The sequence below is a fragment of the Drosophila sulfurigaster genome, chromosome 2L (genome assembly GCF_023558435.1).
Source record: "Drosophila sulfurigaster albostrigata strain 15112-1811.04 chromosome 2L, ASM2355843v2, whole genome shotgun sequence".
Taxonomy (NCBI): Eukaryota; Metazoa; Arthropoda; class Insecta; order Diptera; family Drosophilidae; genus Drosophila; species Drosophila sulfurigaster.
The window spans coordinates 2419915-2443199 of NC_084881.1; the positions used below are offsets into that span (position 1 = coordinate 2419915).

General features: G+C 38.6%; 3 protein-coding genes across 3 annotated transcripts in view; 2 read left to right on the plus strand and 1 right to left on the minus strand.

Moving 5' to 3' along the window:
* The window catches only part of LOC133850772 (ATP-dependent RNA helicase vasa), a 95090-nt gene that overhangs the window by 15942 nt on the left and 55863 nt on the right, over positions 1 to 23285 (minus strand). The window lies entirely within an intron of this gene.
* On the plus strand, positions 6398 to 7802 carry LOC133850221 (transcription elongation factor S-II). The gene is made up of 3 exons (XM_062286262.1): positions 6398 to 6499; positions 6604 to 6698; positions 6753 to 7802. The coding sequence occupies exons 2-3, from the start codon at positions 6627 to 6629 to the stop codon at positions 7632 to 7634; spliced, it is 954 nt and encodes a 317-aa protein (XP_062142246.1). The 5' UTR covers positions 6398 to 6499; positions 6604 to 6626; the 3' UTR covers positions 7635 to 7802.
* LOC133850211 (myosin-VIIa) lies at positions 8092 to 19276 on the plus strand. Its single transcript, XM_062286253.1, has 11 exons — positions 8092 to 8220; positions 11747 to 11822; positions 12084 to 12344; positions 12409 to 12758; positions 12823 to 13023; positions 13083 to 15477; positions 15540 to 16990; positions 17050 to 18402; positions 18469 to 18615; positions 18683 to 18803; positions 18885 to 19276. Exons 2-11 carry the CDS (start codon positions 11805 to 11807, stop codon positions 19089 to 19091), a joined length of 6504 nt encoding a protein of 2167 aa, XP_062142237.1. The 5' UTR covers positions 8092 to 8220; positions 11747 to 11804; the 3' UTR covers positions 19092 to 19276.

Genomic DNA, 23285 nt, shown 5'->3' on the forward strand with positions numbered 1-23285 from the left:
GATTTCTGAGACGTAGATAAGCTACCGGTACAGCTACGGACCTCCACTGGTCTATGCTTTGCCCCGTACAGGGGCAGCCGGTCCTACCTAAACCTATAAATCGGAGTAAAATACTGTAAATTACTAAATTATTTTCGAATAGATGTAGTAGTAGTAGTAGTAGCAGTAGTCTAAAAACAACTTTTAGAAACGTAAATGTAATGAAATTCAATGGAAAATAAAATAATATTTCATTAGAAATAACGATAAATAAGGGCAACATTATTGCCAATATCTCGTTTCAGACGAGTTGGCCTAATCGGCTTATGAGAAGTTATAGAAAGTTTTAAGAAAAGATCCCCGAAAAATTATCAATTTCTCGATAGTCGTTTTCGAGATATTTGGGGAAAAGTTCAATAACGTCAGCTCCAGCCCCATACAAAATGTATGCTGCTAATTAATGACAAGCTTAGCTTTCTTGTCGGCAAGAGTGTGAATTTTTCGTTCGTAAAAATATATATAAAAAAGATATAGGGCAATTTTGGAGGTACCCGTGAAATAATGGATTATGTATCTGGGGAATTTGTAAATTTGTCATGGCTATAAAATCGCATTAAAATTCGATGATGAAAAAAAATAATATGACTCAGTTCCTAAATGGCTTTTGATAGCTTTATAGCTCTTATATCCATAGCTCTTATATATATAGCTCTTATATCTATAGCTCTTATATCTCACATAATGCTATTGAGCCATTAAAGAAACGAAAATATTTTTATATGTAAGAACTTTGAAAAATGGGCCGTTATCGTATCTTGGTGTTAGTCAATAGCATCTTCTTGAATAATGCGAATCTATGTGTTTACTCAAAAGCGCATCATTGAAACAGTCATTTGGCGATGCAAAACTAATAGACTACGGAAATACAAAACTGAATATCCAGGGCAATACTCTATATTAGTGCATCTGTGTCAAATGCGGTTCTTAATACTAGTGTTCGCACCAAAGTTGCATCACGCATTTAAGAGTGAAATGGTAAACAAACTCAGACAGGAAGAAGAAACTATCAAATAAAATAGAATTCACAAAAATCATATGTTTACACAAATTTAATTTTTATTTTTATTTCCGTTTTACTTCAAAATAAGTAACTCGTATAGAACGAGTTGTAGAATTAATCATATTGGCGATTTTCTTTAGAGGTTAACATAAAAAAATATTATATTTTAGTTTATATAAAACTTGCATTAAAATAAAAAAAAAAATAAAAATGATTTTTATTTATTTTAGTAATATTTGAAATTATTAAATTAAAAGATAAAATCTTTAGTCGTTAATATTGTGGGGCGTATGAGCTTTCTAAGAATTAGAAAAGGAGTAAAACCTATATATATCGGAAACTCATTTCCCGGGATGTATTGGAATGGAGAACAGTGTCTAGCAGCTCCTTCCTAGTCTCCCAGTTATGAGACCCCCTGCCGGTCTAATTACATTTAATAGAATAATTTGGGATATCGACTCCTTTGCGAAGGTCAGGTCGCCAGGTCTCGATGGACTTTCGCCAGCAATGCTGCAAGCTAGCAAAATCACGATTGTTCCGTGGCTATCGGGCATCTATTCGGCGTGCCTCGCATGGGGTCATATCCCCACTCTTTGGAGGACCTCGAAAGTCATTTTCCTGCCCAAGGCAGTCATGTGGTTCCTAATGACTTCCGGCCTATCACCCTGACCTCTTTCCTGCTAAAGACATTTGAAAAGCTACTTGATTTGCACATCAGAAGCAACTCAATGCATCTGTTGTCCCCAAATCAGCATGCGTACACAAAGGGCAAGTCCATTAAGACAGCTCGCCATGCTTTAGTAGCCTCCATCGAAAAAGCAGACCACTATAAAGATTAGCCTTGGGTGCATTTCTTGACATTTCAGGCGCCTTCAATAACGTCACCACTGACGCTATTATGAAGGGCCTTACCTCAGTCAACACGGCACCAGCGATCCACAGGTGGGTCAACCACCTTCTTTGCGACAGGCGGGTGGTGGCTACATGGGACGATGCGGCCATTACAAAGGTAGTGCGAGGTGGCACTCCCCAGAGTGGGGTTCTCTCGCCTCTCCTTTGGAATTTGGTCGTAAATATCCTACTTCTAAAATTTACTAGACGGGCCCCCAAGTTAATTGCCTATGCCGACGACATAAGCATTTTGATAACTGGGAAATGCCCAACCACCCTTAGTTCCGTAATGGAACTTACTTTGCGGGAAGTTAACGCGGACAAAACGGACCTTATCCTCTTCACGAAGAGGTATAAGGTACCTGCGTGGTCCCCCCCAAAAATAGGCTGCACCATACTAAAGCCGAGCCTAGCAGTAAAATACCTAGGTGTGGTCCTGGACAGCAAACTGTCATGGAAGCTTAACGTGTTAGAAAGGGTGAAGAAAGCCACCAGAGCCTTGTACATGTCGAAAAAGATGCTAAGTTGCACTTGGGGCCTATCTCCTAATCTAATGCGGTGGATATACATCTCAGTTGTTCGTCCTATCCTCACCTATGGTGTTATAGTGTGGTGGCAGGCCACGGAAAAAAGGACGTACCTATCCATCATGGAAAGGACACAGCGTCAAGCGCTACTGTGTATCACAGGCGCTATCAGGTCGACGCCAACTAAAGCCCTCGAGGTAATAGCTGGCGTCGAACCGTTAAACCTATACGCGCAATCCATAGCCGCAAAATCGTCCCTAAGGATTGCCGCAAGAGGCAATCTGGGTCTGTTAGGCTATGGTCACAGCGCCGTTGGTAGGGCGACTAGTAGAGACTTGGACTATACTATCCCCCCTTACCAGTACCGACCATATTAAAACAATATTCTTGGAACCGGACTGCTGGCGGGAAGGGTTATGCATTCCCGAAGCCCTCAACCTCTTCACCGACGGGTCGAAGATGGATGATGGTGTCGGAGCCGCCGTATACTGTCCAGACCCGGTCTCCAAACATTCCTATAAACTCCCAGACCACTGCAACATTTTCCAGGCGGAAGTTTTTTGCCATTGGCAAGGCTGCCGATTTGGCTCGGGGGTTACAGCGTAATCACAACTCAATTAACATCTTTGTTGACAGCCAGGCTGCAATAAGATCAATATACTCTGATGTGGTCAAGTCCAAAGTTGTCCTGGACAGCAGAAGAGCAATAGAGTCGCTGAACGCATCTGCGGACGTGCGTATCTATTGGATCCCAAGCCACCAGGGCATCGATGGAAACGAGATCGCAGACTCTCTCGCCAAAGAGGGAGTGGGACTCGATGCCGGTAACATGTGAAATGTTCCGATATCCCTGCGAACTCTAGGCAGAGAAATTGAGGTGTGCTCTAGACTTCAGTGGGACGCTAGCTGGCGCAATGCCAACTCGTGCAAAACTGCAAGGCTGATGTGTGCCTCCACTAACAAAAACTTAACCAATTTCGTCATTCAGCTTTCAAGGAAAGACTGCAGACTAATGCTAGGCATTTTAACTAGTCACTGTCTGTAGGCTGTCCAAGCTGTAAAGCTGGGTATCACGAACAGTGATCAGTGCAGGAAATGCAACGAGCCCGGGGTTAAGGAAACACTCGAGCATCTTCTCTGTAGATGCCCAGCGTTATCCCGACTCCGGTTGAAATACCTTAATTTGCCGTGCCACAACGATCTTCGGGACGTTTCACGGCTACCCCCCTAGGATGCTGCTGGCTTTTGCCAAAAATGCATCCATACTGCGCGATTTCTGAGACGTAGATAAGCTACCGGTACAGCTACGGACCTCCACTGGTCTATGCTTTGCCCCGTACAGGGGCAGCCGGTCCTACCTAAACCTATAAATCGGAGTAAAATACTGTAAATTACTAAATTATTTTCGAATAGATGTAGTAGTAGTAGTAGTAGCAGTAGTCTAAAAAACAACTTTTAGAAACGTAAATGTAAAGAGATGGTAAAGCGCACCGCTCTCTTAATTTGACATGCTGCTTTCGTTGGCCACTCTAGTTTGCTGCAGTTTGAAAATTGTAATTTCGACCAATTGCCTAATGTATTTCGTTCGTACCGCTCCCGCTGCTGTAATTATTAGTGCTTTAATTGTCACTAGTTCCAAGAACATAACGTTTTGAACAATATACATAGAACATATTTTAAGTGAAATTTGTGGTGTTTTTATTTGCTACTCATAGCTATATAAAATATGTGTCAAAAGAGCATCGCAAATTCAGTGTCAATTATTGACACAAGAATATCGGTTGTGAAAGCATTTTTATGTTTGCCATCATAAATAAAATGCAATCTTAAATATACGAATTTAAATATATGTGTGACGCCAACAGAATTAAAAGATGTGCTGGAATCCATAATTTGTGAGGATTTTATTCTGTGTGATAATTAATTATAATACATGTTAAATCTATGACTTATAGCCTATTTCCACTGCACTCAGTTTTTTTTACGTTTTTCAAAGTCCCGTTTCGTGGTTTCCATTGGCACGAACCGAAAAATATGGGTAACGGTAAATTTCTCAATATGGTCGCTCTGAAATCTCAGCTGTTCAAATGTAAACACGAGTTGGCGAATTCAAAAAAAGGCATGCGCATTTAAAAATGGAAAATTTTCTTAATTTGCAAGATTTTGATGAGGATTTTGACGAAGTGGAGGGAAAATTAACGGAGTATAGAGTATAGGCCATTGCCAATAGTAAAGAAATCGCCATCAGTTTGGGCTTATGTACATAAGTAGATTTGCTAGCAGCAATGGAATATTTACATAAATACATTTACTTTTTACCAACGGCAGGGGTGTTTTTGGGAGCGCGATGCTCCTGGAAACAGCAAATCATTTTGAAGATAATTTTCGAATTAATAGGAAGGAGTTTGACACCCTAGTGGAGCGCCTTTGTGGATTGGTCAAAAAAGGCACTACATTTCACCTCCCATAACTCGAACAACATAGCCTCGTGGATGCCACTCCACGACATTGATGGCTTGCGAGTTTTTTGGCTCATCTAAAATATAAAAATTTGCTTTAAAAAGCAAAATAAAATTTTTATTTTTCTATTATTATAGCTTGGCGCTTTTAAATATCAGCTGTTTGTTTAGTGGTGAGCTTTTTTTCGTTGTCATGTCGATAAAAATATTGCGTGATTACCCGAAAAGTGCGTTCGCTTTTTCTACGTAGCTCGCGAACGTAGAAAAACCGACTTTTTTCTTATGGGTTTTTACATGTGGCGAACGTAACATTCGGCCTGAACGGAAAAAAACCAAAGAAAACCAAGGTTTTGGGTGCAGTGGAAATAGGCTATTACTTCTTACTGCGGTGACTTCCTCTAATTCTATACAAGATCGCGCACTTTTCAATTATCTGCTTAAATACTATACGGTTGACCATTGCAATAGTCACTCAATTACGACTTATCATTCATTGAACTATCGATTACAAAACACTAAAAATTACTAATTGAAATTAAATCTTATTTACATCGCTTCGCAACATATGTTTCTAATTCTATTTATGTTTAAAGCGATTTTGTGGCAATTTTCATCGAAATTAAACAAAACAAGTTAATTTCTTAGGTGCATCGAGTAGCTGGAACTAGTTTGGAACCAGTTAGACCAGAACCATCACAAATCAGAGCCCACTAGTGTTAAATAATGCACTTTGTGTTTTGGCGGAACATTTAAAGTTTAAATACTTGCTGAAAACAGGCAATTTCCTAATAGAAGACTTCCTTGAGGCACTCATCATATAATCCGAGTTATCTAAAAAACGACAGGCTCTAAAGTCATTTAAATTATTATAGCTGTCAAACTCGCGTTTTTTTTAAATAATGCAAATAATATAATGATAATATTTTCAAGGCACTCTTGAGCATTAGATGATTAAGCTACATTTAAATTTATATTAAATTGTTTGTCTCGCATAAACAATGAATTTCGCAAATCATATACATACATATATAATTATGTGTTCTTATTTAATACATTCTTTTTTAGTTTAGTTTTCAGCAATATTAAGTTTTAGTAATAGTTACCAAAATTACTAATTGAATTAAGCATAGTGGCAACTACCACTATTTATAAAAAGTAGATAATTAATATATTCCCAAGTAAAATCACATAAGAAATTATCATAATATAGCGAAAATCCCAAATACATTTAATTTTACGATTATACGCTTTCTTTGACTTTGTCGAGAATGCATTCTCGACATTCCAATGGCGCGCATTGATGCGCTTTGGTGTAAGGCTTTGGCATCACGATCCTCATCATATGTATTTTAAAAAGCAATATAACGTTTAGTAAAATTAGAAGCATTAATATTTTGGAATGAACGATTCACAGATTGAACTAGTTAAATATCTTTTGAAGATACTTCAAGGCGGAAATGGTATATTTTAGTATACAACCTCAGCTCATGATGGTATGTATTGAAATTAAAATAGCGGTCACACTTGTCTTCAGAATACATCAAAGAAAATTTAGTAAACAACATTTATTGGAGGGAAATAATGTAATAAGTCGTATTTATCACCTTTTAAATCGTCAGACATTCGACATTTGTGAACTGTTTGACTGTAACAGAACTATAACCTGCAATCATTTCTTTTAATACAGATTGTACGCCAGCGGCTTTTAAAATGAGCGTCGAGGACGAAGTGTTCCGAATCCAAAAAAAAATTGGCAAAATATCGACAGCAAGCGATGGCGCGGTAAGAACACAATGTTTATACCATTAAAATTGTGTGAAATGTTTTTTATTGCAGGGACAAGAACAAGCACTCGATCTATTAAAGGCGCTGCAAACCTTAAATATTAATCTGGAAATATTGACAAAGACACGCATTGGAATGACTGTGAATGAATTGCGCAAAAGCAGCAAGGACGACGAGGTGATTGCACTGGCCAAGACACTCATCAAGAACTGGAAACGTTTCCTCGCAAGTCCGGCGCCAGGCACCCCCAAGGAGAGCTCTGCGAACAAGGATAACTCAAGCAGTGCACCGAAATCATCGAGTGCCTCCAAGTCGAATTTATCGTCAGGCAAGGAAAAATCTAGCAGCACCAGCAACTCAGCGAAGGAAAAACGTGAAGATAAGAAACCATCGTCATCATTAGCGCAAACATCATCTTTTCCATCGAGCGGCGGGATGACTGATGCCGTCCGCTTGAAGTGTCGCGAGATGCTAACGAATGCACTAAGGATTGGCGAAGTGCCTGAAGGTTGCGCTGAGCCGGAGGAAATGGCCGCCGAGTTGGAGGACGCCATTTATATGGAGTTCAAAAATACTGATATGAAGTACAAGAACCGCATTCGATCGCGCGTTGCAAATCTGAAAGATGTGAAGAATCCGGGACTTCGTGGCAATTTCATGTGCGGCGCCGTATCGGCAAAACAGTTAGCCAAGATGACACCTGAAGAGATGGCCAGCGATGAAATGAAGAAGCTGCGTGAGAAGTTTGTCAAAGAGGCCATCAACGATGCCCAACTCGCGACTGTCCAAGGCACTAAGACGGATTTGCTGAAATGTGGCAAGTGCAAAAAGCGCAACTGCACCTACAACCAGCTTCAAACGCGCTCCGCCGATGAACCTATGACCACGTTCGTCATGTGCAACGAGTGCGGCAACCGATGGAAATTTTGCTAAACGTCCTTTAATCCAACCAAAATAACCTTTAAACTTAATTCAAATTATTACATACATATACGCAAACCCATATACAGACACAGACATACAGATCCAATACCTTTTGTATTGAGGCGCATTCAATGACCACCTAAAATAAAAATGTCAATAAAAAATTATTGAAAGCGATTTTGCACTTTATTTCTGGTAACGTTTTTAATATGTTGAAAGTCCGGTGTTGCCAACACATTTAATCTCATCTAACTGTAATATGCAACTAACGAGTAGATGGAAAACATTATTATTAAATTAAATACATTTATTAGCAGCAAATCACGAGAAATCTAATACAAGTTTTGACTAAAACCATTTATACAAAAGTTGCATTTGCTATAGAAATAGAATTATAATTTTATGAGGTTATTAAAAATGAAGTCCCGTATGGTGTTGTTTTAGGTGCTTATGTTTATGTACACACAGCCACACTACAAATATTTTATATGGCTTTATCACACCTGCCTGTTTTGGTCACACTGGCAGCAGTGCAGAGTTTTTGCTTGCAACGATCTGTTGTGTTCGGCTTGCGTTCGGTTATTTTGTTATAAAGGTAACTCCAGATTTAAAAAAGGAAAAAGTACTTAAGCTATTTATCTATTAGCTAAATAAAAACATATGTATTAAACGTATATACATTTAACTTTTAACAGGCTGAAAGTGATTAAAGTTAATTAATTGTAAATTTAATGTTTTCTTGTTAACCTGTTGAGCGTTGCACTCGATGGTGCGTGACCTATTTATGTAACCTGTTTTAAAGAATATACCGCTTTAACTTTAACTAAACTCCCATCCCAAGCAACAAGTTGGACTGGACTTTAGAGTGGGACTTGGGACTGGTAATGATGAGTAGAAGTGGACAAAGTGTTAATTGTTTTTACTAGTTTATTGTTACTGACATTTCATTTTGAGAATTATTTATTATTGAGCGATGCCTTAAAGGTAAAAGCTCTTCCCCTTTACCTCTCTAGCTTAAGAATGAAGAAGAAAAGAGTGCATTCACCCTGTATTTCTGTGTGTATAACTAGAAAAGTGCGTCAAAAAATTCACAAAAAAATAATACAATATTTAAGAAAAGCCGTAGTTGTTTGTTTGTTGAAAGCTTCTGCACTTGATTTTCCTAAAGATGTACTGCAAATGTGAGTATATGTACGTGTGGCTGAGACGTGGCTGCACTACGCCTAAGCCTCTGACCAAATTATGCTACGCTTCAGGTTTTGTTTGTCTAGAACGGTACTAACTTGCTCATACTCACATACGTACCTAGCCATACACAGATAGTGAACGAAAGAGTACATTCACATTTACACACATGCCGTGCGTACCTGTAAAAGAGCCCCTAAAAGAGAGAGCCGATTTCAAAGAGTCAGCTCACTTTGCAGCTACGAACGGCCAATGGGTGCCCCTCTCCTTCGCTCTTTCTCTTTTCTTCTATATGCGCAGTCACTTAATTTCAATTCACAGAAAAGCAGGCATCTCGCTCTCATGCTCTGCTTGAGCTTACACCGGGGTTAGAATTTCTATGCATAGCAGTGACAATAATAACACTTGTTTGGTCGGTTTGTTGCACAACGGGATACTTTGTAGGTTGCTGCGCAGCCTGGGGGAGAATAAAGAACCTTTTTTCGATTAACGTGCTTAAAAGCTCGGATCTGTATAGTTTTGTTGTTTCTGTCTGACTTGAAAACATCTTCACAAAATGTGCTTATTATTTTTGTTGTGCAGCTTTCGCGACTTTATACTATGAGCTGTGCGCGCAGCAAGCGTAGACTGCGACTTTCTGTTTGTTTGGTGAAACTTTTTTTTTTAAGGTCGGCATTCGCACAATAAACTAAAAGTTAAAACTTATAACGCGGAATTGACGCGTTTGTTAGGAGATTTCAAAAGAGTTTATTGTAACTGATCTTTCTCTTATCTATTTCTGCACTTGCATAAGAAATGCTAAAAATGTCAAAGTGACAAACAGTCGTTCTTTACCTATGAGTATGTGTATGAAGATGCACATACAGGTGCACATTATATACATAGTATGTGTATATTTACATAAAACGTATTGGACGTGGCAACCTCGAACGAACTTTCACTAATGACTGTGAACCCACACACACACACGCACAATACATGCAGACGACGTACACATACCACTGCACGTGCGTTTTCCATACGTGCTAAAATGCTTCAGGGGATTGTAATACCTTTGACATCAGTCTTTAGCTTTAAACTTTATAGATTCTTGATGTTGCAGTTCTGTTTTTGTTTTAAATGTAAATTAGCAAAATGGAACGTGTCTAAAATTGAGAATTTTAAAGAATTTCACTCATTGATATTGGTAATTTACTATTTGTTAATTTTTGGTCATGATCAGCTGAGACCCCCTACACCAAAACTACAGAACTGATATCATTACCAACGCTAAGTGATAACGTTATTAAGCAACAATCATTTTGAATATAGCACAGGCATCAACAACCATTTGTACATTCTGCTACTGAGTCACATGTATACATACATATGTATGTGCATACTTGTGTGTGTGCGTAAAATTCTCTTTCTCTCTCCCACTCTCACTCCCTGAGTGTGTGCGGATAGATGAATTGTGTGTATTTTGATCGCCAGAGCGTAACCGAACCAGGTATATACAACATACATATGTATATGTTTCTGTATACATACATATGTACATACTAAGTACAATCATTTAAAGCCGCCCAACATTTGTGTGCCGCTAAAATGCTTTGGATTTTCGTATGTCTGCTATTCCATACAATCAGTGCTGCCAACTTCTATTAGTAGCCAAATGACAGAAATGGCTAAAAACTAGCTATTTTGCTAATGACTACCAAAAAACAATTGATGCGTTTTTACCACAATGAATATTTTGCATCACTAAGTTAACTATATATCTACATATGTATGTATGTGTACATATGATAAAAATAATGTTATACATTAGGCTGCATCTTGATAATTCTGAGCTGTCGCATCCACGTAAAACTATATATATATATTTCAAATTAGCTGATTATTGATTTTATAAAAATCCAGAAAAACAATAATCTTCTAAAATTTTAAATTTAAATTTCAGTATTCTCAGTAATTTATAATTAAAAATAGTTAGATTTTACATAAATAGCTAAATTGGCAACCCTGCAAGTTAGTTGAATTTAAATATAAATAAACATTTCTTAAAGTTCCTGTTAATTGTGTCATTTGTATCATAATCATTTTATGTATGTATATATTGCAAATTACTAATTTGTTTGATATACAATACATAAAGTGCCACATGCCACTTTTAAATTATCGGATTGGTGCACAGACCTAGTACCATTTTTGGCCGAAAGTTTCTATCTCTAAACTCAGCGTTATTTTCACCGAAAATGTAATGAAAGTAAATTTTTAATATGCCATTAAATTGAATCTCAAAAAAAAAAAAATTTGAATAACAAACGCAATACAGTTGTTGTCTTGTCGTCGTTTATTAAATGGCTAGTTCTGAAATCGAACGAAACGATGTCACAATGCAAAGTTTTGGCTAAGGTATTATGAAAAGTGAAAATGGGAGATTGCCTGGCCTTTTTTTGTATGTCGAAAAGTATGATTTTCTTTGATTCGGGTTTTGAGTTATATTTGGATTGTCGTCAAAACACTGAAGCTCTATAAAACAATTTATTGTTGTTTGAATTAACGAAAACGCTTTGAGTCGAATGTTAAATATATACAGAAAGGTAAATTTTAACACCTTGACAAAAATAAATAAATATTGGCGACGACAGACACAAATTAGGAACAATGACAACTTATAAAAAAAACTTTTAAATTCTTTTAATTTACGGTTAACTTCATCTTAATAGAATCTTATACTAAATCGGTGAAATATAGTTAAATTTAATATATTTTTCATAATACACCTGATATTTCTTAGTTAATTATTTATTTTTAGATGTCGCTTTCTTACTTGCTTATAGCAGGTTTTAATCACTGTGATTCTTTGACTTTGTTGTTATTCAATGTTGTTGTTATTCTATTTGCGTTTGCCAATTACCAAGAGTAATATGTTTTTCTCTTCTTTCTCACAGAAAACGGGCTGTGGTATTGGATGCCAGGACCAGGAACAGTAAATGAAGGACGACGAATATGGTCATAGTAACACGTGTAAGTTAATAGAATAAATACCTCAAGAAATCAGTGTTATTTGTTAGCGATGCTAGATCAATAAACAACACATCTGAACCGGAATTACGCATATACACGTACATAGACATTGCCTTGCCGGGCTTTGGTTGTGTTTAAGTTTTTGAGTTACGCTCAAGTGATTCTACACATTTTGTTGATGGCCATCGTTAAACGCCCATGGTAACTCCATGGCTCGTAAAGTGTAATGTTAAATTTAAAGCACTTCAATAATTTGTACAGGGTGACTACATCTGGATAGAACCCGCATCTGGGCGAGAATTCGATGTGGCCATTGGAGCACGTGTCATATCCGCAGAGGGCCGTCGCATACAAGTGCGAGACGATGATGGCGACGAAGTTTGGCTTGCGCCAGAGCGTCGAATCAAAGCAATGCACGCCTCATCTGTACAGGGTGTCGAGGATATGATATCCTTGGGCGATCTGCATGAAGCTGGAATACTGCGAAATCTGCTTATACGCTACAAAGAGAATCTAATATACGTAAGACGATAGTATCTATTAATTGACATAAAATTAGTACTAATCAATTAATTTTTTTTTTTAGACTTACACTGGCTCCATTTTGGTCGCTGTCAATCCGTATCAGATACTACCCATCTACACGGGGGATCAGATTAAGCTGTATAAGGAACGCAAAATTGGCGAATTGCCGCCTCACATTTTCGCAATTGGAGACAATGCCTATGCACATATGAAACGCTATCGCCAGGACCAGTGTATAGTAATCTCTGGTGAATCCGGTGCTGGCAAAACAGAGAGCACAAAACTGATATTACAATACCTGGCTGCAATAAGCGGAAAGCACTCGTGGATTGAACAGCAGATACTAGAGGCAAATCCTATACTTGAAGCTTTTGGAAATGCTAAAACAATACGCAACGATAATTCTTCAAGGTCAGCGGTTTGATGGTCATATCAATGCTCTTTTAACTGATCCTTATTTATTAAATCAATTTAGGTTCGGAAAATATATTGACATCCATTTTAGCGCAAACGGAGTTATTGAGGGGGCTAAGATCGAACAATATTTGTTGGAAAAATCGCGCATTGTATCGCAGAATCACAGCGAACGTAATTATCATGTGTTCTACTGTATATTGGCGGGTCTGTCCAGTGATGAGAAGAGCCGTTTGGATCTGGGCGTGGCGTCCGACTATAAGTGAGCTCAAGTAATTCGCATACTGTAATTTACGTGATTAAAGTATTCTATTGTTGCAGATATTTAACTGGGGGTAACAGCATTACCTGTGAGGGACGTGATGATACTGCTGAGTTCTCAGATATAAGATCTGCAATGAAAGTACTACTTTTTTCGGATCAGGAGATCTGGGAGATAATTAAACTGCTGGCCGCGTTACTGCATTGTGGAAACATCAAATATAAGGCAACAGTTGTCGATAATCTAGATGCAACAGAAATACCTGAACACATAAATGTTGAACGTGTTGCCGGACTACTTGGACTTCCAATACAACCGTTGATCGATGCTTTAACTCGACGCACTTTGTTCGCTCATGGCGAAACTGTCATCTCGACTCTGTCCCGTGATCAGTCGGTTGATGTGCGCGATGCCTTTGTAAAAGGCATCTATGGGCGCCTATTTGTGCATATTGTGCGCAAGATCAATACGGCCATATTTAAACCGAGAGCCACATCGCGCAATGCTATCGGTGTGTTGGACATATTTGGATTCGAAAACTTCGATCAAAACAGTTTCGAACAGTTTTGCATCAATTATGCGAACGAAAATTTACAGCAGTTCTTTGTGCAGCATATTTTCAAGTTAGAACAAGAGGAATATAATCATGAAGCTATTAACTGGCAACATATTGAGTTCGTGGACAATCAGGACGCATTAGATTTAATTGCTATAAAACAGTTAAACATTATGGCTCTGATCGATGAGGAGGCTAGGTTCCCCAAAGGCACTGATCAAACGATGCTCGCAAAGTTACACAAGACGCATGGAGCCCATAAGAACTATCTGAAACCGAAGTCGGATATCAATACAAGCTTTGGTCTCAATCATTTTGCTGGTGTTGTGTTTTATGACACACGCGGTTTTCTGGACAAGAATCGAGACACTTTCAGCCCTGATCTCTTGCACTTAGTTAGCCAGAGCGGAAACAAGTTCTTACGTCAAATCTTTGCGCAGGATATTGAAATGGGTGCGGAAACTCGAAAACGCACGCCAACACTTTCCACACAATTCCGGAAGAGTCTTGACGCGCTCATGAAGACACTTAGCAGTTGCCAGCCGTTCTTTATTCGCTGTATTAAGCCCAACGAGCTGAAGAAACCCATGATGTTTGATCGAGGTCTCTGCTGCCGTCAACTTCGATACTCCGGCATGATGGAGACGATTCGAATACGTAGAGCTGGTTATCCTATAAGGCATGGATTCAGGGAATTTGTGGAACGCTATCGTTTTCTTATACCGGGCGTGCCGCCAGCACACCGAACAGACTGTCAGGCAGCTACGTCGCGCATTTGCTCCATGGTTCTGGGCAAGTCCGACTATCAACTGGGCCACACAAAGGTCTTTTTAAAAGACGCACACGATCTGTTCCTCGAGCAAGAGCGTGACCGTGTCCTAACCCGAAAAATTCTCATATTGCAACGCAGTATTCGGGGATGGGTCTACAGGCGACGCTACCTGCGATTACGAGCTGCCGCTATTAGTGTGCAACGCCTCTGGAAGGGTTACGCTCAGCGCAAACGTTACAGGAACATGCGAGTGGGATACATGCGACTGCAGGCCTTGATTCGTTCACGTGTTCTGTCTCATCGCTTCAGGCATTTGCGTGGACATATTGTGGGCCTACAAGCACACGCTAGGGGCTACTTGGTGCGTCGCGAGTATGGTCACAAAATGTGGGCTGTGATTAAAATTCAGTCGCATGTGCGTCGTATGATTGCTGTTCGAAGATATCGAAAGATGCGCTTTGAGCATAAACAGTTCGCTGAAGTGCTGCAGCTGCGCAAGTTGGAGGAACAGGAGTTGCTGCATCGCGGTAATAAACATGCCCGTGAAATTGCTGAGCAGCATTATCGGGATCGATTGCACGAACTGGAAAGACGGGAGCTGCAAGAGCAGTTGGAGGATCGTCGACGTGTTGAAGTTAAAATGAATATTATCAATGATGCTGCCCGAAAACAGGAGGAGCCCGTTGACGATAGCAAACTGGTGGAGGCCATGTTTGACTTTTTGCCCGACTCAAGTAGCGATGCTCCAACACCACATGGAGGTCGCGAGACTTCGGTCTTCAATGATTTGCCTCATGCGCAGACGGTTAATCAGGAGGATATAATTGCACCAATTCATATTTCGGAGGATGAGGAGGACTTGTCTGAGTATAAGTTCCAGAAATTTGCGGCTACGTATTTTCAGGGCAATGTGAATCATCAATACGCAAAGAAAGCGCTGAAGCATCCTCTCCTGCCACTCCATACTCAAGGTGATCAACTTGCGGCTCAAGCTCTTTGGGTTACCATACTTCGTTTCACGGGCGATATGCAAGAGCCCAAATATCATACCATGGATCGCATGGATACCACATCGGTTATGTCCAAAGTAACAGCAACTCTAGGTCGCAATTTTATCAGAAGCAAGGTAAGTCTTAAAATAAGAAGCAAAATAGGTATGAAAATATTAAAGAAACGTCATGATTGCAGGAATTCCAAGAGGCACAACTAATGGGCCTGGATCCTGAGGCCTTTCTTAAACAGAAACCTCGCTCAATACGGCACAAGCTCGTCTCCTTGACGCTCAAGAGAAAAAACAAATTGGGAGAAGATGTACGCCGTCGCCTGCAGGATGACGAGTACACTGCAGATAGCTATCAGTCTTGGCTTCAATCACGTCCCACATCAAACCTAGAGAAGCTGCATTTCATCATTGGCCATGGTATATTGCGTGCCGAGCTTCGTGATGAAATTTATTGCCAAATTTGCAAGCAGCTAACCAACAACCCACTCAAATCATCCCATGCCCGTGGCTGGATATTGTTGTCGCTTTGCGTGGGATGTTTTGCGCCATCAGAGAAATTTGTTAATTATTTAAGGGCGTTCATAAGAGAGGGTCCGCCCGGGTATGCTCCATACTGCGAAGAGCGTCTGAAACGCACATTCAACAATGGCACTCGCAATCAGCCGCCTTCGTGGTTGGAACTTCAGGCTACCAAGTCAAAGAAACCTATCATGCTGCCCATAACTTTTATGGATGGCAACACAAAGACACTTCTGGCAGATTCGGCTACAACGGCTCGTGAGCTGTGCAATCAATTGTCTGACAAAATAACGTTAAAGGATCAATTCGGATTCTCCTTATATATTGCACTATTTGACAAGGTTAGCTCATTAGGCAGCGGAGGCGATCATGTAATGGACGCTATATCACAGTGCGAACAGTATGCCAAGGAGCAGGGTGCCCAGGAGCGTAACGCGCCGTGGCGTCTCTTTTTCCGCAAGGAGATATTTGCGCCATGGCATGAACCAACTCATGATCAGGTGGCTACGAATCTAATTTACCAACAGGTCGTCCGAGGCGTTAAATTCGGTGAGTACCGTTGCGATAAAGAGGAGGACTTGGCCATGATAGCTGCTCAACAATATTTCATCGAATACGGTACTGATATGTCTATGGAGCGTTTGTTCACGTTGCTGCCAAACTTTATACCTGATTTTTGTCTAAGCGGTGTCGATAAGGCAATTGAACGCTGGGCTGCCTTAGTGTTGCAGGCATATAAAAAGTCTTACTATGTCAAGGACAAGATTGCACCACTGAAGATCAAAGAAGACATCGTTAGCTATGCCAAATACAAATGGCCGCTACTCTTTTCACGTTTTTACGAGGCGTATCGAAACTCTGGACCAAATTTGCCAAAAAATGATGTCATCATAGCGGTCAACTGGACTGGTGTTTATGTCGTGGATGATCAGGAGCAAGTGCTATTAGAGCTCAGCTTTCCAGAAATCACGGCCGTCTCCAGCCAGAAGACAAATAAGGTATTTACGCAAACCTTCAGTCTGTCCACGGTTCGTGGCGAAGAGTTCACATTCCAATCTCCCAATGCCGAGGATATACGCGATCTAGTCGTGTATTTTTTGGATGGTCTAAAAAAGCGGTAAGAGTTTAGATTCTGTAACTATAACATTTAGATTTTTGAATTATATTTGCTTGCAGCTCAAAATATGTAATTGCTTTACAAGATTATCGTGCTCCCTCCGACGGAACTAGTTTTCTGTCATTTTTCAAGGGCGATTTAATTATCCTAGAAGATGAGTCGTGTGGTGAGTCGGTTCTAAATAATGGATGGTGCATAGGTCGATGTGATCGGACGCAAGAACGCGGAGATTTCCCTGCTGAGACGGTATATGTGTTACCCACTTTAAGCAAGCCTCCCCAGGATATTTTAGCACTGTTTAACATTGAAGAGGCGCATCATGGTCGGCGTCTAAGTATGGTCTCCAATGGTGGAGTGGTCGAACCTCGCGACCGACCGCATACACTGATGGAATATGCATTAGATCATTTCCGTTTGCCTCCAAAGCGCACTATGTCCAAGACATTGACGCTGAGCTCAAAGCGCAGCGAAGAACTTTGGCGGTATGCCCGGGATCCCATCAAAGCGCCATTATTACGTAAGCTGCAGAGCAAGGAGGAACTAGTAGAGGAGGCATGTTTTGCGTTTGCTGCTATACTTAAATATATGGGTGATCTCCCATCAAAACGGCCACGTATGGGCAACGAGATTACCGATCACATCTTCGATGGTCCTCTAAAGCATGAGATATTGCGCGATGAGATATATTGCCAGTTAATGAAACAGCTTACGGACAATCGGAATCGTATGTCTGAAGAACGAGGTTGGGAGCTGATGTGGCTAGCAACCGGTTTGTTTGCCTGCTCGCAGGGTCTGCTCAAGGAGTTGTTACTATTTCTGCGTTCACGACGACATCCCATCTCGCAGGATTCAATGCATCGCCTTCAGAAGACCATACGTCATGGTCAGCGTAAATATCCTCCTCATCAGGTGGAGGTCGAGGCCATACAGCACAAAACAACACAAATCTTCCACAAGGTCTACTTTCCTGATGACACGGATGAGGCATTCGAAGTGGACTCCTCAACACGCGCCAAGGACTTTTGCAACAACATCTCACAGCGGCTCTCATTGCGCACTAGCGAGGGTTTCTCACTGTTTGTCAAAATCGCGGACAAGGTCATCTCTGTTCCGGAGGGCGATTTCTTCTTTGATTTTGTACGCCATCTGACCGATTGGATAAAAAAAGCACGACCGATACGTGATGGAGCCAATCCACAGTTTACATACCAGGTCTTCTTTATGAAAAAACTGTGGACGAACACTGTGCCAGGCAAGGATCGTAATGCCGATCTTATCTTCCATTACCACCAGGAGCTGCCCAAACTCTTGCGTGGCTACCATAAATGCTCTCGAGAGGAAGCTGCCAAGTTAGCTGCCCTTGTGTTCCGTGTACGATTCGGGGAAAACAAACAAGAGCTGCAGGCCATACCGTACGTCATATTATAATAATCTTTGAATCTAAGTAATCCTCACTTTTATAATTTATGTACTTGCAGACAAATGCTGAGGGAATTAATACCTTCCGATATTATGAAAATGCAAAGTACGAGCGAATGGAAGCGATCCATTGTTGCATCTTACAATCAAGATGGCGGCATGAGTTCTGAAGATGCCAAGGTTGCCTTCCTAAAAATTGTCTATAGGTATGTGAAATCTTTTAATTAAAGATAATGAGTCCATCTAGCCTTCCACATTCTACGTTCATTTTAGATGGCCAACGTTTGGCTCTGCTTTCTTCGAGGTAAAGCAGACAACCGAGCCAAACTATCCTGAAATGTTGCTGATTGCCATCAATAAACACGGTGTAAGCCTTATACATCCAGTAACAAAGGTATGATAAATATTTTGTATATATATGTATACATTTTATTTATATTTTGTTTTATAATTAATTGATAATGAATCATTGCAGGATATACTCGTTACACATCCGTTCACACGCATCTCAAACTGGTCGTCAGGCAATACATACTTCCATATGACTATTGGTAATTTGGTACGGGGTTCTAAGTTGCTTTGCGAGACTTCGCTGGGTTATAAAATGGACGATCTCCTGACTTCATATATATCATTGATGCTGACCAACATGAACAAAAACCGAACAATACGAGCCAATTAGGAAACTGATTACTTTAACCTAACCATTACCATATTTATAATAATTACAAATTATAAATGCAATAATTTACACGAGTAGAACTTATAAGATCTAAGCTACCATGAATCCTCCCCTAAACTTATTTCGCCTCTTTTAGTTAGCTATATATAAAATACGTTTATTCTGTTTGGTACTTATATTATCAATTATGTTGTATAAATTCGCAAACTGTTTATGTAGTATTTTATTACTTATTCCGTTACCTTAAATTATTGCTTAAAAATAACTATTCACTTAAAAGTACGAGTAATATCCGATAAGGATTTGTATCTATGTATTTTTGCATTCTGTAAAACTATCTGTATATTTTAACTTATGTCTCATAAGGAGACATTTTGTATCAAATACATAGCAATAATCAGAAACTATTTAATAAATTATATGCAACTAATTTTATTTAACAATGTCTATACTTATTTTTTGAAAATAAGTGTGAATGCCATTTATTGTTAATTTATTGCTTAATTTGTAAAAACTTCAATCACCACATTTGCAAAAATTTATAATCGGGTGCAAACATAGAATGAAAGAAGGCACTAATTAATAGTGATGTGACCAATGTAATTTCTCAATGTGAGACTAAAGACTAGAGACTAAAGTTTTATTTTAAATAGTATTCTTACTATAACATGAGGGTAATATTTATTTTATAGACCCGAAATTTAAAGGGGGCATAAGGCATAACAACATTTTAAGCACAATACTTAGTCTCTGATTTCGAAATCAGTATTTATAAATATAAAGTTGATGGTCGGATTTGCCTAATAAGAGCTATGGTGCTGAAATTATTCCACAACATTTGATAGGTCAATAATTTAATGTTTTTTAAAAAAAAACTTGGACATTGAAATTTTATCACAACACAGTTTACGAAATTTTATCACGTTCCGTTACCTAGTGTTTCTCCCATTCCAATTATTTTGAATAACACAAAGTTAATAGTATAATGAGTATTTGTTTTTGAAATCAAGTAGGCACATCACAATTAAAAAAAAAATTCATTAAACGAAAAAATTGTTAGAAAGCCCATTAGAAAATATATATATTACTGTCTATGGCTAGAAGGCACAGCCGCCGCTGTCCAAGAGAAGTCAAATAAATTCTATGCACTCAATGAGGTTGAAAATTAATTGGGATTAAAGAAATTAATGGCTGTATTTCATATTGGGACAGTCATGGCTATATATTCTCGACTGTTTTGTTTACTTATTTTATGGGCTCAGAGAAGGCTCCTTCTGCCTATTACATACTATATATAGTATGTACATATATGTACATTTCCTGCCAGCACAAAGTTATAATATCCCTCTACCTTATGTGTAAAACTTCAGTCGAATGCTAAGAAAAAGCTAACATCATAGCATTTATTAAATTGTTTATTCATTAATTAATTAGCATTTTAATTTCAATTTGAAACTATCAAAATATAATAATATACATATGTATATATATGTATATAAATATATATTTTTTTTTTTGGAGTGTAATTTTTAGACTGACATATTTTTCTACCCGCTACCCATAGGGTAGAAGGGTATTATAAATTTGTGCCGGCAGGAAATGTATGTAACATGTAGGATGAGGCATCTCCGACCCTTTAAAGTATATATATTCTTGATCAGCGTCAACAGCCGAGACGATCTAGCCATGTACGTCTGTCTGTCTGTCCATATGAACACCTAGATCTCAGAGACTATAAGAGATAGAGCTGCAAATTTCCGGTTTTTCGACAGCACATTTTTATACCAAAAATAGTTGACTTATTTCGCTACCCATAGGGCATTGATAGAAGGGTTCATTTTCATTTAGTAAAAGAGTATTTGCTATATTTTTTGGCCCACTGAGTGGCATATTTGATATTTACTATTTCATTTTTAATACCCGCTACCCATAGGGTAGAAGGGTATTATTTATGTTTGTTTCAAATTTTCGTCACGCCCACTTCCGCCTCCGCAAATCAACAAAAATCGAATAACAAGCGTAATTTTAGAGCTAGAGCTTTGGTTGCGATCAGATAAAAATTGTCGAAGTACATATACGCATCTACATGCTCGCCTGTATTGGTATGTGTATGCATGTGTAGTTTTGCAACGAAGATGAACACGACAAAAATTGCTAGTGTCTTAGATGCTTATAGTTAAAGAGAACATGCTTAAGGACTGCGTTGGCTCGAGTGATAGGTTGCAAGCCCGACATGTTGTGGTGCTCAAGTTAAAATCCCAATCAAGAATACATGTATACTTTTTTTTTGTTTAATACTTTGAGAATATTACCGCAATATTTGGCATTTATTCAAAATGGGTAGCGTGCAGCTCACAGTCGAGCACACTCGACTGTAGCTTCTTTATACAATTCCAATCCAATTGTAAATATCTTTTTAAAATTAATTTTAATATTGTTTCCCGTTTCACACAAAATAGAAAGATATGGCCATGTCTGCTCGTTTAAAAAATTGAGCCATTCATTTTTCAACAGAACTTTAATTTAGTTTTTTGCTGTCTGTCCGTCGGCCCACATGAACATCTAGATCTTAGCATCAATAAGAGATAGATAGAGATAGTGATCTTGTTGACTAAATGATTTTTGACACCACATTGGATACTGATAGAACTTGGAATATACAGGGTGTCGGTTGATGTTCTTATTGTTGCTTGTACCTTGGTTGTGTAGGTCAGTTTTTGATTTGGATTGGCGAAGAGGTTTGGAAATTTTTTTAAGAGTTGGTTTAGATTTGTTTTCTGTGTTTTCCTTATTTGTTGCACGCATATCAAAATTATTTTATTATTATTTTTTTTTTGTCTGCGCTCACTTCCGCCTCGTAAACCGAAATCAAAAAATGAATTGCAATCGTAATTTGAAAATTTTATTTTTGGTATATACATATAATAATAACAAGTCTTTCTAAATGCTGTTTTAATTGCAATGTTTAAAAGTTATTTAAGAAATAATTGGTCGGGTCTTAGTTGAGAATTTGGTATATTTTCAACTCTATGGTTTATTTTGAATGTAATAAAGCTTTCAATATTTTAGCATTTTATGATATAGGTCGGAATAATTGTTTTAACCCCTCTGGTTTTGAGGATATTAGGAATATATATATATAAGTAGAATCATCAATATTATCAATTTGTTAGAAGTGTCAATTTAAATTTAATTAGTTAATTTAAATTATTACGCATTTGTGTTCCTAATCGCTTGAATTATGAATACAAATATTAAAAGCTTAACTAAATAATTTCATACATATGCATATGTATATTAGAGGTATTTTATACATTTATATATTATACTTTGGTTGCATGCAACCCCTTTTAGCTCCCACACAACCGGCTGCCAATTCCCACGCATTGTGTGACTTGAATTTTCACAGCGTGTGAAAAACGGCAGCCGGTTTTAAAGTCAAGACTCAGATTTTCAAGATAATTAGTGCAGTGGAAGCTCCTGAGAACTTTTAGAGAATGTTTTCCCCTACATTTTATAGACCACAAGCTAACAAATTAAGTTGCTCAACGTTCATATTTCCAACCAGAAGAAGTGCTGTCGGCCGTCACAACGCAGGGCGCAAAATTATGCACTAGAAATGTGAATGTTCATTAAAAAGTTCAACTAATTTCATATTCAGCTCTTCTTATAAGAGTCCAGCCGACAAAAACCTTAAGACGTTGCATTTCGTATTACTAAGTTGGTGGTGGATTTTCTTATATGTTCCCCTTCTACTCTTTCTCGTTCTCTCTCTCTCTCTGCTTATTATTTTTATCTCACACGCAATAACACAACGTGGTTGTATTTGCAGTTTGTCGTTTGAGTCTTTCGTTTATGATTAAGAAATTCACACACTACGGGGGGTAAGTTCCACTATGTACTCGTAGAAATGCTGATTCTGATAAGACGATTGTAGTAACAGTCAGTTAGGCAGCAAGAGGGAGAATATCTTACAGTTACTTCCTATTTAAGCTAATACAAAAACTGTCAAGTTCAAAGCAATGATTTTGTTTGGCAATAAGAACGGAAGAGCGATAATTAATGCAAAACTGCTAATGTTAATTTGTAAATGTGTAAAGCAGTAGTAGCAACAAGCTAGACTAACGATTAATGCATAAATATTATGGAGAAAAAATTGTAGAAAAGATTCTCAGGTCTGTTGTGGTTGTTGCT

Coding starts and splice junctions, on each gene's coding strand:
- LOC133850211 (XM_062286253.1), top strand. Junction 12,345..12,408: donor ACAAAGAGAATCTAATATAC/GTAAGACGATAG, acceptor TTTTTTTTTTAG/ACTTACACTGGCTCCATTTT. Junction 15,478..15,539: donor GCAATTTTATCAGAAGCAAG/GTAAGTCTTAAA, acceptor TCATGATTGCAG/GAATTCCAAGAGGCACAACT.
- LOC133850221 (XM_062286262.1), top strand. CDS start 6,627: ATGAGCGTCGAGGACGAAGTGTTCCGAATCCAAAAAAAAATTGGCAAA. Junction 6,699..6,752: donor CGACAGCAAGCGATGGCGCG/GTAAGAACACAA, acceptor TTTTTATTGCAG/GGACAAGAACAAGCACTCGA.